General features: G+C 43.2%; 1 protein-coding gene across 3 annotated transcripts in view; it reads right to left on the bottom strand.

Annotated features, from left to right (window-relative positions):
- Positions 1 to 13,621: 13,621 nt before the first annotated feature.
- MCC (MCC regulator of Wnt signaling pathway) overlaps positions 13,622 to 19,745 on the bottom strand; it is a 498,291-nt gene continuing 492,167 nt past the window's right edge. For all 3 annotated transcript variants that reach the window (XM_075325006.1, XM_075325007.1, XM_075325008.1), the window contains one exon: positions 13,622 to 18,431. In XM_075325006.1, the coding sequence (XP_075181121.1) occupies positions 18,251 to 18,431 (181 nt within the window). In that variant the 3' untranslated portion in view covers positions 13,622 to 18,250. The remainder of the gene's footprint in view (positions 18,432 to 19,745) is intronic.

Below are 19,745 nucleotides of genomic sequence, written 5' to 3'. Positions count from 1 at the left end.
CAGTGCCATTGAAAGCCATGCATGCCATGCCATCACGTTGCCTCCACCATGTTTTACAGAGGATGTGGTGTGCCTTGGATCATGTGCCGTTCCCTTTCTTCTCCAAACTTTTTTCTTCCCATCATTCTGGTACAGGTTGATCTTTGTCTCATCTGTCCATAGAATACTTTTCCAGAACTGAGCTGGCTTCATGAGGTGTTTTTCAGCAAATTTAACTCTGGCCTGTCTATTTTTGGAATTGATGAATGGTTTGCATCTAGATGTGAACCCTTTGTATTTACTTTCATGGAGTCTTCTCTTTACTGTTGACTTAGAGACAGATACACCTACTTCACTGAGAGTGTTCTGGACTTCAGTTGATGTTGTGAACGGGTTCTTCTTCACCAAAGAAAGTATGCGGCGATCATCCACCACTGTTGTCATCTGTGGACGCCCAGGCCTTTTTGAGTTCCCAAGCTCACCAGTCAATTCCTTTTTTCTCAGAATGTACCCGACTGTTGATTTTGCTACTCCAAGCATGTCTGCTATCTCTCTGGTGGATTTTTTCTTTTTTTCAGCCTCAGGATGTTCTGCTTCACCTCAATTGAGAGTTCCTTAGACCGCATGTTGTCTGGTCACAGCAACAGCTTCCAAATGCAAAACCACACACCTGTAATCAACCCCAGACCTTTTAACTACTTCATTGATTACAGGTTAACGAGGGAGACGCCTTCAGAGTTAATTGCAGCCCTTAGAGTCCCTTGTCCAATTACTTTTGGTCCCTTGAAAACGAGGAGGCTATGCATTACAGAGCTATGATTCCTAAACCCTTTCTCCGATTTGGATGTGAAAACTCTCATATTGCAGCTGGGAGTGTGCACTTTCAGCCCATATTATATATATAATTGTATTTCTGAACATGTTTTTGTAAACAGCTAAAATAATAAAACTTGTGTCACTGTGCAAATATTTCTGGACCTAACTGTATAAGACAAACTGAAAAAATCATATTAAACTCAGAAATGTTGGCGTACTGAAAAGTCTGTACAGTAAATGCATTCAATACTTGTTCGGGGATCTTTTTTGCATGAATTATTGCATCAATGCGGTGTGGCATGGAGGTGATCAGCCTGTGGCACTGTTGATGTGTTATGGAAGCCCAGGTTGCTTTGATAGCAGCCTTCAGCTCGTCTGCATTGTTGGGTCTGGTGTCTCATCTTCCTCTTGACAATACCCCATATATTCTTTAGGTAGATTAGGCGAGCTTGCTGGCCAATAAAGCACAGTGATTTTGTGGTTATTAAACCAGGTATTGGTACTTTTGGCAGTGTTGACAGGTGCCAAGTCTTGCTGGAAAAGGAAATTTCCATCATCAAAAAGCTTGTCGGCAAAGGGAAGCATAAAGTGCTATAAAATTTCCTGGTAGACGGTTGCGCTGACTTAGGTCTTGATAAAACAGTGTAACTACACCAGCAGATGACATGGCTCCCCAAACCATCACTAATTGTGGAAACTTCACACTAGACCTCAAGCAGTTTGGATTGCGGCCTCTCCACTCTTCCTCCAGACTCTGGGACCTTGATTTCCAAATGAAATGCAAAATTTACTTTCATCTGAAAACAACATCTTGGACCACTGAGTAACAGTCCAGTTCTTTTTCTCCTTGGCCCAGGTAAGACATTTCTGGCGTTGTCTATTGGTCATCAGTGGCTTGACACAAGGAATGGGATACTTGTAGCCCATGTCCTGGATACGTCTGTGTGTGGTGTCTCTTGAAGCACTGACTCCAGCAGCAGTCCACTCCTTGTGAATCTTCCCCAAATTTTTGAATGGCCTTTTCTTAACAATCCTATCAAGGCTGTGGTTATCCCGGTTGATTGTGCACCTTTTTTTACCACACTTTTTCCTTCCACTCAACTTTCCATTACTTTGCTTGGATACAGCACGCTGCAAACAGTCAGCTTCTTTAGCAATGACCTTTTATGGAGTACCCCCTTGTGGAGTATGTCAATGACTGCCATCTGGACATCTATCAAGTCAGCAGTCTTCCTGATGATTGTGTAGCCTACTGAACCAGGGGCCATTTTAAACACTTAGGAAGCCTTTGCAGATGTTTTGTGGTAATTCTAATTTTCTGAGATAACTTTTGGGTTTTCATTGGCTGTAAGCCATAATCATCAACATTAACAGAAATAAACACTTGAACTAGCTCACTCTGTTTGACTCTATATAATATATGCATTTCCCTTTTTGCATGGAATTACTGAAATCAATTAAATTTTTAATTATACAGAATTTTAAATTTATCGAGATGCACTTTTATATATCAAAAGTCGTGAAGGAGTTAATGATTGTAAATAATGTTTCTTAGATGGACTATTTTGTCCAAGTGTAGTGACACCACACAATTTTTTCTTTTAAACCACATTGTGTTTTCTCTTGGCAACAATCTATAGCTTCTGTGCAACACTATACAGGATAAAATTGAGTGGTATTTTAGAACAGTCCCTCTTGGTAGCAAGATTTGGATGATTACTTTATGATTGTAAGAATGTCAATAAGACATAGTAAAGTCTGTTGTTCTTTGAAGTGTTTTAAAGTAATTTTCCTGGACAGATTTTAGTTTATGTTGCTCTATCTCACCTCAAGATTATGAATACATTTATTAATCTCACATATAGTGGTAAATAAATCAAAGTCCCGCGATGGAGAATAATTCATTCCTAATGTCAACCATTTATTTTGATCTTCATTTAAAATCATGGAAGATAGATTTATAACATTAGAATTTCCTTGAGTTTCCTAAGGCAGTAAATCGATGAATCTGTTCCATTGTTTGTTTCTTGCTGCCCCGCTGTCTGCATTTTATTAATTTTTGTATTGTCGTTTGGTTTTCTTCTTATAAGAGCCTTGAGGTTCATTTGTGAGATCATGATCCGAAATATCTGTAGGATCCCCTGATGTGCCCAGATCAGAGGAACTTGAATTGCATTTTGTGTATTGCTTGAACTGTGGTTACCTTTCAAATATACACTATTCATAGCTCCCAACAGTCCCGGATTCAGTAGGACTGTCCTGATTTGAGGTCTCAGTCCTGCTGTCTCGGCAGAAAGGGATTTTGTCCCGACTTTCTCTCACCTCTCCTCGCCAGCTTCGTAGGTCCTCCGCCTCTGTGGCTTTGCTGGCATCTCTCTGCACACACATTTATTAAATTAACAATTCTCCAAGTAGCAAGAGAATAGCGGTACTCACCTTTTAAAGTAAAACAGTCTCTCTTTCTTCCAAGTACATAAAAACACCATATCTGGAGATATCTGGGAAGAAGAATGCAGTAAATAAATCCCGTTTCACACTACCTGGGTCTGTGACCAGGAGATAAAGTAGAAAATCTTTTTTTTTGAGCCCTTATTCGGCAGTCACATCATTATGTACATGCAAAATGAGTATACAGTTAAATGAACAATAAAACATAAATGGTTAAAAAAATAATTGATTATAAAAAGACGCCCTGCACATTTGTTTTAAAGATCCAAAGGGCTTCCCTTTGTAATAATATTTATGGCAATCCAAACACTCTTTTCCAGGAGTCTTACTTCTTCTAATCCTTATTCCGCAGCGCTTTACAATTCAGGAGGAACATGTACATATCATATACATAAACATATACAAACAAGTAACAATTATAGAGGATACAATATTTAAAAGGAAAAATGGCAACCCTGCTCGTGAGAGCTTACAATCTACAATGAGATGGGGGAGGGGCAAGGTACAAGTGTTTATTTAAAATGACAATCCAGCCAGCTCATGGGGGATAGATGATGGCTTCCTGGACCAGTTGGCCAGAGCCTTGAGATGCATTTGGGTGCCATGGAGTTTGACGTGGGGTTATGTTCTGAGAAGTTGTAGAGGGATTAGGTGAAATTAGTTTGGCTAGGGAGTGTGATAGGACACCCTAAAAAGATGCGTTTTTAGGGAGCGTCTGAAGCTGAGTAAGTTGTGATTTGTCCTAACTTCTTGGGGTAGAGCGTTCCAGAGGTTTGGTGCAGCTCGGAAGAAGTCTTGGATTCGGGAGTGGGAGGTTCGAATTAGTGTGGATGTTAGTCGAAAGTCATTTGCAGAGCGTAGAGAATGGGTGGGATGATAGACAGAGAGGAGGGTGGAGATGTAGGAGGGTGCTGCACTGTGGAGAGCTTTGTGGGTGAGAACAAGCAGTTTGAATTGGATCCTGTGATATATGGGCAGCCAGTGCAATGACTGGCACAGAGCAGAGGCATCCGAGTAGCGGTTGGCCAGATAGGTGACCCTGGCTGCTGCATTAAGGATGGACTGTAGAGGGGAGAGTCTAGTTAGGGGAGACCAATTAATAGAGAGTTACAGTAGTCAAGGCGAGAGTGGATCAGGGCCACGGTGAGGGTTTTTGTCGTTTCCATTGTGAGAAAGGGGCGGATTCTAGCGATGTTCTTGAGGTGCAAGCGGCAGGTGCGGGCAAGAGATTGTATGTGGGAGGTGAAGTAGAGATCAGTGTCAAGTATAAAAGTATAACCCCCAGGCAGCGGGCTTGCGGCCTAGGACTTATCGTTGTGCCACACACAGAGAGGGAGATGTCAGGTTTAGGAAGGTTGGGAGATGGAGGGAAAAGCAGAAGTTCAGTTTTGGAAAGGTTAAGTTTCAGATAGAGAGCAGACATGGTGTTGCAAACTGCAGTCAGGCAGTCACTTGTGTTCTGTAGTACAGCGGGGGTGAGGTGTATAGCTGTGTGTCATCAGCATAAAGATGGTACTGAAAGCCAAATATGCTGATTGTCTGTCCAATTGGGGCAGTGTAGAGGGAGAACAGAAGAGGGCCAAGGACTGAACCTTGAGGGACCCCAACAGTGAGAGGGAGAGGAGAAGATGTGGAGCCAGCAAATGATACACTGAACGAGCGGCCAGAAAGATAGGAAGAGAACCAGGAAAGAACAGTGTCCTTTAGGCCAATAGAATGGAGCAAAGAGAGAAGGAGATGGTGGTCAACAGTGTCGAAGGCTGCAGAAAGGTCAAGAAGAATAAGCAGAGAGTGGTCACCGTTACGTTTTGCTGTCAATAGGTCATTGGTCACTTTGACAAGGGCGGTTTCTGTTGAGTGTAAAGGGCGGAAGCCAGACTGTAAAGGATCTAGAAGAGAGTGAGAGGAGAGGTAGCGGGTGAGACGAGAGTAGACCAGGCGCTCCAAGAGTTTAGAGATGAAGGAGAGATTGGAGACTGGTCTGTAGTTGCTTGTGCAGGACGGATCAAGGGAAGGTTTTTTTAATAATGGAGTAATAATAGAGTGTTTGAGGGAGGAAGGGAACATACCAGAAGAGAGAGAGAGAGAATGAAGATTTTAGTTAGGTGAGTGGTGACAACCGGAGAGAGTGTCTGGAGTAGGCGTGAGGAGAAGGGATCAGTAGAGCAAGTGGTAGGACGAGAAGAAGAGAGGAGCCTGGAGACTTACTCCTCTGTGACTGGGTCAAATGTGGAAAGTGAGCTGGATGGGATGTGGCGAGGGATGGGATTCACAAAGCTTGGTGACTGGGAGCTGATCTCTTGGCGGATGTTTTCTATTTTCTCTGTGAAATACGAGGCCAGGTCATCAGCATGAAGGTCTGTGATAGGGGTCTGTGCTTTGGGACTGAGGAGGGAGTGAAAGGTGTCAAAGAGCTTTTTTGGATTGTTGGCTAGTGAGGAGATAAAGGTGGTGAAGTAGGTCTGTTTGGCGAGGTGAAGGGAAGAGTTGTAGGTCCTTAACATGAACTTGTAGTGGATGAAGTTTTCTGGTGTGCGGGATTTCCTCCATAGGCGCTCGGCACTCCTAGAGCATCGCTGGAGAAATCGAGTTTGTGATGTGAGCCAAGGTTGTTTTACTCGGTGTTTGGAGGTTCTGAGGGTGAGTGGTGCTACTTGGTCCAGGGTGCTTCTGAGTGTGTCATTGTAGTGCTTTACAGCCAGATTAGGGCATGAAAGTGAGGAGATAGGGGATAGTGATAAGTGTAGAGAGTCTGTAAGTGTTTGAGAGTCAAAGGCCTGTAGGTTTCTGAATGTGTGATAGGTGGCAGTGTGCTGGGGCGGACGAGGGTTTGTGAGCTTGAAGGAGAGGATGTTGTGGTCAGAGAGGGGAAGAGGTGAGTTGTCAAAGTGAGAGATTGAGCAGAGGCGGAAAAAGACCAGGTCAAGGGTGTTACCATCTTCTTGTGTCTCTGAGGATGAGAGTTGTGAGAGGCCAAGGGAGGTGGTGAGAGATAGAAGCTGGGATGCAGAAGGGGAGGAGGGGCTGTTCATGGGGATGTTAAAGTCTCCTAGGATCAGGGTTGGCAATTCAGAGGACATGAAGTGTGGCAGCCAGGCTGGAAAGTGGTCAAGGAACTGGGTGGGTGAGCCTGGGGGACGGTATAGGACAGCTACTCTGAGGGGAAGGGGATGGAAGAGCCTAATGGTGTGAACCTCAAAGGATGGGAATGAGAGTGATGGAGCTGGGGGGATGACCTGGAAAGTGCACTGTGGGGACAGTAGTAAGCCTACTCCACCACCATGTCTGTTTCCAGGTCTTGGTGAATGGGTAAAGTGTAAACCACCATGAGAGATGGCAGCAGGGGAAATAGTATCAGAATCCTGAATCCAGGTTTCAGTTAGGCCTAGTAAGTTAAGAGAGTTATTGAGAAAGAGGTTGTGGATGTAAGGAAGCTTGTTACATACAGACCGTGGATTCCATAGAGCACAATTAAAAGAGGGACGTGAGGGTGTACAGGGAATGTTAATAATATTATCAGGGTTTCTATGGGAGGTGGGGGAGGGGGTAAAGTTAGCATGGGGTGGACCGGGATTAGGAGAGATATCACCTGATAGAAGTAGGAGTAGAAGGAGAAGGGTCAGATGGTTTTTGGACGTGTGACATGTCTTTTTGTGTGATACCCTGGAGCATGAAGGATTGAGGTTAATCAGATAGGTGAAAAGGGCCTGGGAACTGTACATAGGAGAGGAGAGGAGAGAGGGACTAATGTGGATGAGTGGTGATGGAGGGGGGACAGGGCGGTGAAAGTGGACAGTAAAGGCACATAGGATGATAGAGAGAGAAATAATAGTCATGGTGGAAACAGAGTGTCAAGGATTAGTTTACCTGCCTCCTGCCCTAACTGCCATTGAAGTAACTGCCCAGCACTTGGCAACGTTGGCACTTAGCAAAAGATGGCACGCATGCAGGCACCCCGCACGTGTGCACCCCTTAGAACAGCCCCAGATATATAGGGCAGACTAGAGGGGTAGGTGAGGGGGATTATGGGAGCTCAGCTTGTTAAGGAAAATTAACAAATGCTGATCACACCAGGGAATGATTAAGTACATGCTTTATTAGTCTGAGTGATCCTCTTCCTGTTATAATTGAGTAAGAATCTTCCCTAAAACTAATGCAAAACTGTTAAGTTGTTTTCCTATAAAAAAATAAATAAATTCCACAACGACAAAAAAATAACACATGCTACATATTTAGTTTTACAACTTGATGAAATGCTTTACCCAGTGGTTAACTTGCAGGATTGATAACAGAGGTTTGCAAGGGTAAAATTGTTTGAAAAATAGGAGGTCATTTTTATATATTTTCGATTGCTGAACTCAGTACAGATATCGAAAAATGTGATTACGTACAGTTTTTTTCAGAAACACTGACTCCATAGGCTTCCAAAAGAATAGAATTCCATAGGGTCCTAAAATGAATTACTTTCATACCTTTTTCAAGTCGGTGCTCTAGTGTATTGCAGTGATGTTCCAGGGCTGATGGAAAAATGTAACATTGAGTCCTATGTAAGTGAGTGGAGACACTCTATTCAGGGGCGGAACAATTGCGGTCACAGGGGTCGCCACTGCGACCGGGCTGGGGGCTCAGAGGCCCCAAGAAACTCAGCACTTATTTCAGCTGGATGTGTGTCCAAGAGTGCAGATCCAGCTGAAATATATTGTGGCACTGACAGTCTGATCCATGCGCTACAAATAGTGTCACCACAGGAGGCAGCAGCCGGTTCTGGAGCTAACACATGTCCCGGCTACTTAAGCAATTGTATATTTACTGCTCTCCACGCCCATAATCCCGCCCACCTCTTCTACTGAAGCCAATTCTGAGAGGTGGGCGGGCTTATGGGCGTGGAGAGCAGTAATAGCAGCACAGTCATCACCTGACCACTGGCTTTGTGCATCTGCTGGCCGATGGATCCGCCACTGGGCCCCTGACAGTCTCTCCTCCAGCATACAGCACTTACGCTGCATGTTCCATCCATAGAAGAGGGGAGAAATGCTGAGCATTGCCTCCTATGCAGTACAGCCATCCCCTGCAGTCACTGCTCCGGAGCCTCGCAGGAGTAAGCTCTTCTCACCGGCACAGAGCTGCTGTGAAGTCTCAGGCCTGTGCGGGGAGTGCTGCAGAAATATGAGACTTCTGAGGAGATTGTATCCTTCTCTCCTGCACTGCCATTGCTCTATAGTCGGCAGTAGAAGGGGAGGGTCTAGAGAACACAATGCGACCTGAAGTGAGTACTGGAGCTCCCTGAATGATGACTCTAGTCCCAATGCCCACTTCTATCCTCCTATTTGAGTCTCAAAACTGCACTCTCCTGCCCCCCACCCCCACTACCCTCTTTTATCCTCCTATTTGCCTCTCACAACTGCACTTTCCTGCCCCCCTCCACCAATGCCCTCTTCTATCCTCTTATTTGCCTCTCACAGCTGTATTCTCCTGCCCCCTTCCTCACAGCTGCACTCTCCTGCTCCCCCTCCCCCACAGCTGCACTCTCCTGCCCCCCCTCCCCCACAGCGGCACTCTCCTGCCCACCCCTCCCCCACAGCTGCACTCTCCTGCCCCCTCCCCCACTGCCCTGTAATTGATATGCCTCACCACTGTCCTGTGATGGTGGCAGATTCTCCTCATCTTCATGGTTTGCTGTCAGACATTCAACTTTCTTATTTCTTTGAATATACAGTGTACAAAATGCAGACATATACAGTATGTACAAATCTAGTGTATATGTCTGCATTTGTGTGAATATGTACATGTGTGGCATGTTTAAAATTCAGATACTAAAATAGCAAAATACTAAAAAGGGCCAAAAAACCTCTAATACCAAAACTCGTGTATCATTAAAAAAAAAAAACTACCATTTTTAGATGCAACATGAATAAATCTATAATGTTATTTAAAGCTCAAATATAATGTATAGAAAAAAAAAAAAGGATAGGGCTATATACCAGGATGGGGGAGAAAGATACAAGCATGGGATGGGAAAGCTGGGTGCTGATGGAAAGAGGCTTTCTTTCAGCACCCAGCTTTCCCATGCTCTGCTATACATTTTTCCCTCAGCACCCAGCTTTCCCATGCTCTGCTATACATTTTTCCCTCAGCATCCATCTTTCCCATGCTCTGATATCCCACAGAACTCAGATTTCATATATTCTGATATCCATCTTGTCCTCAGTGCTCAGCTAATGCTGAGTGCTGGGTCACCGACCCATGCGCTGCTATACATCTTTCTCTTAGCACTCAACTTTCCCATGTTTTGCTATACATCTTTCCCTCACTACCCAGCTTTCCCATGCTCTGATATAACGGGCAAGCATGGTGCTGAAGGAAAGTTGTATAGCAGAGCATTGGAAACCTGGGTGCTGAGGACAAGATGGATAATAGATCATGAAAAGCCATGAAAAGCTGGGTACTGAAAGAAAAAGGTATATCGGAGCATGGGAAAGCTGGGTGCTGAGGGAAAGAGCCAAGTGTCGGCGTAATCATCCTGTGCTTTGAAGGGGGGCCCCGGTCCTAATTTTGCACCAGGGCCCATGGAACTCTAGTTACACCACTGACTATTCGTTCATCCAAAAATTTCTGAAAGCTGTGCTGCTGTACAATGACGACAAATATGTTTCAGTGCTTGTAGGGAATTCTGTCCATTTGAAGAAAATGTCTGCACTAGATTTCTGCACAAAATTTGCATCTCCTGGCAAAAAGCTACACTAAAACGGTATCCAAACTGTTTTTGTGCATTTTTTTTGCCAAGAGGCAGATTTTGTGCTGAAATTTCTACATCATGTTCCTACACAAAATCTGCATCTCCTGGCAAAATGATGCAGGTCTGTGAGGTCAGTTCACCTAACATGAGGTTACAGAGTTCAATGCGGTCACCTGAAATCAGCTTACCTGGGGTCACAGGTAGGGTACTGTGGAAACCTCCAGCTGTGACCGCAGGTAAACTGAGTGACGTCAGCTGCAGCTGTGAGCGTTAAGTCAGTCTCTACCTGAAGACACAGCATGCGGACAAGTTCAATGCCCGCAAGCTGTGACTTCAGTATGTAGTAGAGCCGTAATTATTTTGGGACCTCTTGTGGATTGCATTAGAACTGGGTGTTTTTGGTTAATACATCGGAGGAAGTTTTTTTTTTGTTTTTTTTTTGTACTGTATTTTAAAAAAGGATTTTTTCAGTGTTTTTGTTTATTTCTTTTAATTTACAGATTAGTAATGTGGGAGGGGGGAGTCACAGACACCTCCTATTATTAAATTAAGGGCTTAGTGGCAGCTGTGAGCTGTCATTAACCCCTTATATTATTACTTCAATGTGTCCCCTACTGGCAGGTCCATACGAGTAGCAGTTAGTGCGATTTATGCTCTCTAGAGTGACTGACTATTCTTTAAGCAAACAGTACATGGGAGTTGAATGAGAAAGTTATTTATTAGTAGTAATATGCACAGAATTGGTAGGCGCAACCATTTAGGTTAGATTCACATGACTGTTTTTTCCACATCTGAGAAAAACTGTCTGATTAACCTGATCAGACTTTTATCAGAATTTGTTCAGAGTGGCATCAGTTTTTCTCGGGTTGTGGAGAAGAGGGCCTGCACGGTTGAAGTTTTTACATTACAATAAATTAGACTTTTATATATTCCCTTGTCTGCGGTTCTTTGCTGGACTTCTGTTTTTTGTTCCAGAAAAAAAGTTCTCCACATTAGTCTGTTATAATTGGATGACATGAAAGTAGGGTCTGATTTTTTTCACAAACCCATAGACTTGAATGGGCGAGTGTCCTCGTATTCTCAGAGGAAATTTGTGCATGCTAATTTTTTTGTATATGTTGATTCAGAAACGTTCATCTGCACGGCCCCTTTGAATAACATTGGTGCAAGTGCAATTTTTTCTTTTTCTTTTAAAGGATGCACTTGGACCGAAAATATAGTAACTCGAGCCCTTTATGTCATGGCTTAAATAAATTAACTTTACAATGTTACTCTCTTAGCATACGTGTCACTTTTCCAGATCAAATTTTTCTAAAACCCTTTAAGGGGAATGTGTCATTCAAAAAGTATTTTCAACCGTTTACAAAAATGTAAAGTATAAGTTAATTTTTTTTAATGTTATGAAAAATGATTATATTTTTTTATATTTTCAACTAGAGGGAGCAGCTGTGGAAATTTGCCATCAAAATTTGGTGTAATGCATTATAACTGCAGTAAATTTTGGCAAGATCAGCTTTCATGTGCCTTCCTTTTCTTTCTGGGTGTTTGAAAAAGTATAAGGGAGTATGATAACCACAATCACAGTGCAGAGACGTTTTCTTTTGTTGGTGACTGCCATGTGAAACAGATTTGGAAGGGGTCACAGAGGATGGCTGGCAACAGTGATTCTGTTAGTTGACGCTGCGCACTGGTCTTTACAGAGATCTGAACAGAGCAGTCATATCATTGTGGCAATTGGACTCATATCACACAAATAAATAGCTCAGCAGACTGTACATGATAGGATAACATACATGTTTCCGTGAACAAGTACTATTATCAGAGTGCAGCCATCATGTCACTGGGTTGCAGTGCTCAGATCACAGTGAAGACCAGTAAGCGCTCACCAGGTGTGGGCACAAGTGCTGCAACAGTTATTACATCTAATGTCTGAGGCTTGTAGGAATTGAAAGCTGCCTAACTGTTCTTATTCCACAGACGAGTGACTGTAGTGCAGCTTGATAAAAAGTCTAAAGAAGTTGTGGAACACCCACTGCATTGCAGCGTGCTACATAGTCGCATATTGGTCAGTCCCATTGGACATGGGAACATCAGAATTGGACAACTAAGAGACTAATAAGTCACTTACTTGGGGAACAGATAGCACAAGGATGCAATATTGAAAGGCAAGCCAGCAGTATGGTGATGTTGGCAATGAAATAAAACCTTGGATTCTGGCATTCACGTGGATGTTTCGTTGAAGCTTATCCTCCACCTTAACAGGATGGTATGGACCAATGGATCAAGTATAAATTATTGGCAGTTCACAGCCAGATAGCTTTTCAATGGATTTGTAAAATGTGCCTAGCATTATATGCTGCAAATCGTATAATCTATGGGTCATCATGTAAAGTTGTTGCATACCCCTCATGTGAATCTGCAGTCCATGGAGGGGATTTTTTTTTTTCATGCCACCTTTGTTTATTGTTTACAAATAGAGAAAAAAAAAGTCTCTATATATCTCCTGTTCTGATAACCCTCCCCTCGTCCCTTAAATGGCACAAACTATGATATGCAATGTTTAGTTAAAGGTACTTTCACACTTGCGTTTATTTCCTTCCGTTACAATCCGCCCTTTTGGAAAACAGCGGAATCCGTTAACGGATTCCGCTGTTTCTCATAGACTTGTATGGGTGACGGATTGTACCAAAAGGACCTGCGTTGCTTCCGCTGGGCGACGCTCCGTTGCTTCCGCCCAGCGGGAGGAACGCAGCATGTAACGTTGTTTTGAGCAGCGGAATCCTCTGGATTTCACTGCGCATGCTTTTTTTTTTTTTTAAATCAAACTTTATTTTGGCTCACGGTGGCCGAACGTTCAAGCTGAGCGCCCGGCCGTCGGCAAGCGACAGTGCTCAGCTGAGCGACCGGCCGCCAGCATGCCCGGCCGCCGGCAAGTCACAGCGCTCAGCTGAGCGCCCGGGCGCCGGCATGCCCGGCCGCCGGCAAGTGACAGCGCTCAGCTGAGCGCCCGCCCGCCGGCATGCCCGGGCGCCGGCAAGTGACAGCGCTCAGCTGATCACCCGGCGGTCGGCTGCAGGGAGCGATCAGCTGATCACCCGGCGTCCGGCAAGTGACAGCGCTCAACTGATCACCGGCGGTCGGCTGCAGGGAGCGATCAGCTGATCAACCGGCGGCCGGCTACTGGGAGCGATCAGCTGATCACCCGGCGGCCGGCAAGTGACAGCGCTCAGCTGATCACCGGCGGTCGGCTGCAGGGAGCGATCAGCTGATCACCCGGCGGCCGGCTGCAGGGAGCGATCAGCTGATCACCCGGCGGCCGGCTACTGGGAGCGATCAGCTGATCACCCGGCGGCCGGCTGCAGGGAGCGATCAGCTGATCGTTCACAATAGTCTGCCGCTGGTAAAACTGTAAAAAAAATTAAAAAAAATAAAAACGAATTGCTTTGTTTTGCAGCATCCGTTGTGCCACTATATGCAACACATCCGTTACACAACGCAATGCAACGGATACCGTTCAACGCAAGTGTGAAACTAGCCTAACACTTTTTCTCCCAAATGAAAAAGAAAATACATAACCACAATACATATACATACAGAATTTTTTTCCCAGACAAAGAATAATTCACACCCCGTGTTTCCACGTATGAAGTATTTATTCTGAATATAAGAACATTTGTAAAATAAACGTATTATAAATTGCTCTGTATAAATAAATGGAGTTTAATTTTTTACAATTTTGTATCAAATTAACATAAAATGACAATCTGACAGAAGCAGGAGTATCTGAAAGGCATTAAAACGTGGTGGGTGGTGGAGTGGACAATACCATTTACAAAAACTACACAAAATGCCACTGCCCGATACATTCTGACACTGAAGAGAGTGGAAACATGGAAAATGACAAAGCAAAAATCCATGCAGAACCCTGGGACATAAACAGCTCAATGGTCAGACTGTATGTAGACACACTCAGCAGAGAACACAGAAGATGTTGGTGATGTAAATGAATGAGGGTATTTATCGGATTACACAAAATTCTGCAAAAAGCAATAAACAAAAACAAATGAAGAATCAGAGCGGAAAACCTTGTGTGTAATGAAACCAGTTCTGCAATAAATCACAGACCCTACTGCGTCATGTGCTCCGCACACAGCTCATGTCTTGAAGATGCAGGAGTACACATTTTGGAAAGCTGGACTTTTCCTTGACATGTCAGCAGCGGCTAGGAGAGGTAGGCAGGAGCTACACGGCTAACTTTTGTTTCCAGACTGATGCTACTTGGTTTTGCAGTGTATAATGAGCATAAGGGTACGGTTCTACTAGTGTATAACTTGTGATCTGCGGGTGTCAGCCGAAGGTCATGCGACTATGATGCAATTTTGCGATCGCATCACAGATGCCGAGGAGAGGGAGGGAGCACTTTTTCCCCATCTCCTCCCCGGCCTGTCTCTGCGTATATCGCACTGCAGTCGGATGACATGCGAGTGCAGAGCGATGTTTCACACGCTCCCATAGACTTGTGTGGGGGTGTGTGAGCAGAGACTCGCTGCCAAACGTAACATGCTGCGATTCATTCTGCATTGCGCGATGGCATGAGAAATCAATCGCAGATGGACACTGCCCCATAGTTTTGCACTAGAGTGAAACAATCCAATGTTTTATCGGATTGCACTCGTCCGTGCAAAACGCAAGTGGAAGCGAACCCTAATGAGCATAATATATTGTTCCACTGCTGCCGGCTAAGGCTGCATATGGCAATATTTATAATGCTAGTCTTTAAGTGTATGGACACATCTGAGGGCATATTTTTACTTTCTTACATTTACAAGATAAAAGATAATACATATGGGTGTCATTAAACGGTTTGCGCCATTTGCCTGCTATAGGCACTCTGTTGCATTGTCTATGGTTGCTTCAGAATGAGTTAACTGAGAATCCATCAGTGATCTCTTCTGTGTCTTAGCTTCCTTGTGATGATTTATCAGCACATAGGCACATACAACAACAAAGTTGAGCAGATCTGTGTGGTCATAAATCAGCTGAGAGAAGCTCAGAAAAAGTCAGTATTACAAACTCCAGTCAGAACCAAAGTATCGACAGATTCTTAGCACATTTTACAACCAGCAAAGTGAAGCAAAACGGCTTGTAAAAGCCAAATGGTGCAACATTTTTAATGAAACCCAATTGCAAAAAATATTTTTAGCCCAAACTAAATGCATTTACTATGCACTAAATATTTCATGTTGAACCCGACATACAATGCAATAGCGGCTGCACAGTGGAATAGAACTTTTTTTATTTGGCACCTAATGCATTCATTTTTTGGAAGTCCAAGGGGGCGCACTTTTCTCCCTGTGTGAGTTGTGAAATGATAAGTAGACAGCAACAGAGCAGGAAAAGAACCCACCCCACAGTGTGAGATGTAATGACTAGGGATGATCGAATACCTCAAATATTCGGCAACGCCCATATTCGCCGAATAGCAACTATTCGGGCTTCCCATAGACTTACATTGTGCATCAACTATTCGCATAGTGGTTACCTATTCGTCGGATATTCACGAAGCCGAATATTGCCGAATATTTGTGATATTCGATCATCCCTAGTAATGACACCGCTCCAATCTCCTGGTCAAACCTCTTGCATGAGTCAGTGTGGGTGGAGAGGCAGCACAGCTGAGTTTAGCGGTGTCACATTACAGACCCTTGTATCATATGAATAAGGACACAAGCAACGTTTTAGCCAAAGCAGGGCCTCTTCTCAACAGATAAAAAATGCCCTTTTTATTGCTTGAGAAAGGCCCTGCATTGGCAGTAACACTGCTTTTTCATTCCCTTCATGTATGCTGGGACCAATAAAGTTTGTTCTTGTTAAGAGAAGCAGTTTTGGTGCCTTGGATACTGCGATATTGTCACAAGTCTACAGCTTAAGGAGAGCTGTACCAAGTAGCACAAACGGTGTAGTGGTGCATGGGATATCTGCTTTTTTACCTCCTATCATACCACTGTCAGCTCTGCTGTACTGCCCCTTCCTTACACTGCCTATCAGGAGGAGTCATACTTATGTCCCTTCCACATAAAGCAACAAAGTGGCAAAATAAATAAAAAATAAAAAAAAAGTTCTATTTCACTCTGTGTCCACTATTATTACTATGGGGTGTTCAGTTCAACATTAAACATTTCAAATCCTCTTTAGGCTTTGTTCACTCATGAGTTTTATGGAATGAAAACCTACCTTTTACACTACCAGCAAAGCTTTCAGATTTCAGAAATCTAATGCACACGATTGTTTTTTCCCCCGACAAATGAAAAATTGTTGCGTTTTTGAAAGAAGCAGCATGTCAATTGTTTCAGCGTTTTTTACAGCCGATATTTCACCATTGAAAGCAATGAAAAATTGCAAAAGACACTGCAAAAACACAACTGCTGCATTTTTGCTCCTTTTTTCATTAATTAAGCTAACTTTATTAAATATGTGCTGTAAACAAATGACACACCAAAAACACAACAAAAAAAACCCTTGCAAACCCTGCTTTTTTGGAAGCAGCTTTTTACAGCCAAGTAAGCAGGTTTTGGCTGCAGAAAAAAAAAAAAAAAAAATCAACGCGTGAACATAGCCTTACAGGAATTTGTAACCAGTTTTTTTTTGCTCTTCCATCAAAGAGCAGCATATCGTATTGCCAGAGACACAGATTCCAGCGATGGGTCACTTCCTGATCTGATTTCTGTCATTTTAATATCAGTGTTTTATTTACTGAAGATCCAGCAATTCCTTGAATGTAGAGCTGTGTGTAACCCTGCCCACACAACTGACTGGCAGCTTGCGGTGTACACTGTACATGGGCGGAAAACTGTCAAATCAGTGGTGGGGGTGGGGTTATACAGAGTCCTCTAGTGATAATCTACTGCTGATTAAACCGTGATTTTATCAAAGAACACTAAGCAGCTCCATAAGTGACATCACTGGAATCAGGATCTCTGCCCCTACGTTATGCTGCTCTCAGATTAGGTGGTGACAGATTCCCTTTAAGTAAACAAAAAAATGTCCCCAAACATGTCCATATCCTTTAAGTGAATCTGTGAATATTTTGGGTAGGTTAATGAACATTATTTATAAGCAGATTACAAGATGAGATAGTGCAATGTTATCCCTTGTAGGAAATGGCTGTATATTATCCCTCCCCAAGCACAGATTTCCAGTATCCCTGAATACAATCTGGACACTGGATGGATATTTGTGACTATTGCAGAATTGGCTTTCTTCCCTCTATCGTAGATGATGGAGTCACTGGCCCGGGGAGGGACTGTGCAGTGTATGCATTGATTGTGGTCATTGTAACTGAACACTGGATAAAACTTCATCTGTAAAACCTACTAAAATAAGGACCTTAACAAAGAACTTTTAAAGTGCATCTTAATTTTACAGATGAGCGCTCCTAGAAGTCGTATAATACAGTCGCATTCACATTTCCATACAACCCCCATCCTACCGCGAGCAACTGACTGGAAGGAGATTATGGCAATAGATACATCCATGGGGAGGATCAGAAAATATAAAACTGAACTCCGTGGTCCCAAATAACCATAGTGAACAGAAGAGACGGCCTTTGTGTAATCCTTGTGTTGTTCTTCTGACCCCGGGCAATGGAAGGTTATCCGAACGTGCTGTGTATAGCACAGTATGATTATAATGTGTGTGGCTTACACTTCAGAAAGTACAATATAATGTATGATTTAGAAAGCAACACATAAAAAAAAAATAGGCTATGAATATATTTTGACAGCTCCCAAAATAAAAAAAATCAAAGCACTTTAACTCACAGTGTACTAAGAAAAACAGCCTCTGCATCAGTTTATATGAAGGTATTAAAGCTGTAGGGCGAGCACCCATCTGGCCGAGCCGATGCAGCGTTTCCATGTATTGGATGAAGATACCGGAGACACCGGTGGCTCAATCTTATAGTTTTTGCTGGTAGTGACAGCACCTTGAAGTCCATAAGAGTATGGTGAAAGTTTTCATACTTGATACATAAAAGGTGCCACTGCTCAGAGCATTCAGTTTTTCTGCAGACCACACAACGTCTCCTCCTCTACAAGAGTGACATGCTTTTGGCACACACCGGAGTGTCTGACCTATCACAAGGAGGACGCGTATTTCTGTGTGTCCCTGTGGAGAGCGCATGTACAGACCATCCCGTCACACCGGGGGCAGACAGCTGAAGAGTGGCGCCCAAGGTCCAGGAAAGAGGCCATCAGTGGATCACCGGTGGCTTCACAGTGAGGTCTCATTAGTATGAGGTCTGGAGTTTTCCTCTTCTAGTAACGCTATCCTCTGCTTCAGCATCCGCACTTGTGTCTCATGTCTCTCCACCATTGCCATCATCTGGGACTCCAGCTTTTTCAGCTTATTCTGATGCTTCTTCTTTGCCTTCTCGTAAGCTGCCACAAGGTTGCTGCTCATGAGAAAAATAACAGTACATATATTAGAGAAATTCTATTATCCGTGTTTGGCACACTTCATAGCAATGTTTAGAGCAAAAAGCTGATATGTCTGGTCATAGTACGGCAATACACTGCAAAGAAAGTATAAAATAACATAGGAATTGTTTAGTAATGTTTTATTAACATGGAATCTATGACATCCATTTAACTTCTATGCCATGAAAAGATTTTGAAAGTTTAGGACAAATCTGTTTAACAGATTGTGGATGGATCCATGGGTAACACAGGCACCCTTCACCCATAGCCTGTAATGACATCCATTTAAGGGAAACAATCATCAGGATTTTCGTATATAAGCTAAAGCCAGTGCTATAATCAGACTGATTCTATACATACCTGTAGTGGTCAGCTCGGATGTTTAGGTTTTCAAATCCAAGAAAGTAAAGATTAAAAAAATCATCAGCTACTTGATTGACATTTGCGTATATAGGAGAAAAAGAAACTGGTTTATCGCCACGCTAGAAACCACAGATGCTGTATATTAAAAGATTTCCTTTTTATTTTCACAGTTCTACGCATTTCAGAGACATCTCCGTCTCCTTCCTCAGGAAAAAGAAGTCATGCTATAACAAATGGCAGCCAGGACCTATATGTAGGCGTCCATGCTGCCACGTATGCATTTTGGACGTCACCAGCCCATATGACTCAGAGCCACATGGAGAAGAGAGAAAAACAATTCATCAATTCAAAAAGCTTATTACATACATGATACAAGAAAGGCAACGTTTTAGGATAAGTAAATGCAGAAATAAATTAAATAAATAAACCACATTTCTGAAAAAAAATGTAACCATTTTTTGTGTGTTAAAAAAGGGGGCTCGGATGGTTTGCGAACCTGAAATGTAATTGGGAAAGGTGAAAAGACTGGTGCTTAACCCCCGCACTAAACAGGAATTTAGTGACAGTGAGCAGATATAAATACTTGGGTGTGATTAATACTGGTGATTTCTCTAAAAATATATCTACCGATGCAAGAAACAAAAGAAAAGATTGTGGACGGTGGATTTATAGAGAAAAAGGAAGAATTACCGTGTTAAAAATGTAATACATTCTATAAATATAATTATATGTGCATAAATACGGGGAAAGAAACCAGCGCAAGAACCCTGCAGGGGGAAAAACCTGCACCTCTCACGCAGGCGCATTGGTTCTGGTTCCCACGGTGTTAAACTTTCATTACCTCTCCGTATCTTGAACTTCCACCACCTCCTTCACGCATGCGCCCTAGCATCTTTTTTTCTCCTCGTACTATAAAATCGCCCTCC

This window comes from Anomaloglossus baeobatrachus, chromosome 1 (assembly GCF_048569485.1).
Source record: "Anomaloglossus baeobatrachus isolate aAnoBae1 chromosome 1, aAnoBae1.hap1, whole genome shotgun sequence".
NCBI lineage: Eukaryota > Metazoa > Chordata > Amphibia > Anura > Aromobatidae > Anomaloglossus > Anomaloglossus baeobatrachus.
The sequence above is the reverse complement of the archived record's forward strand: the minus strand, read 5'-3'. Positions and strand labels throughout refer to the sequence as shown.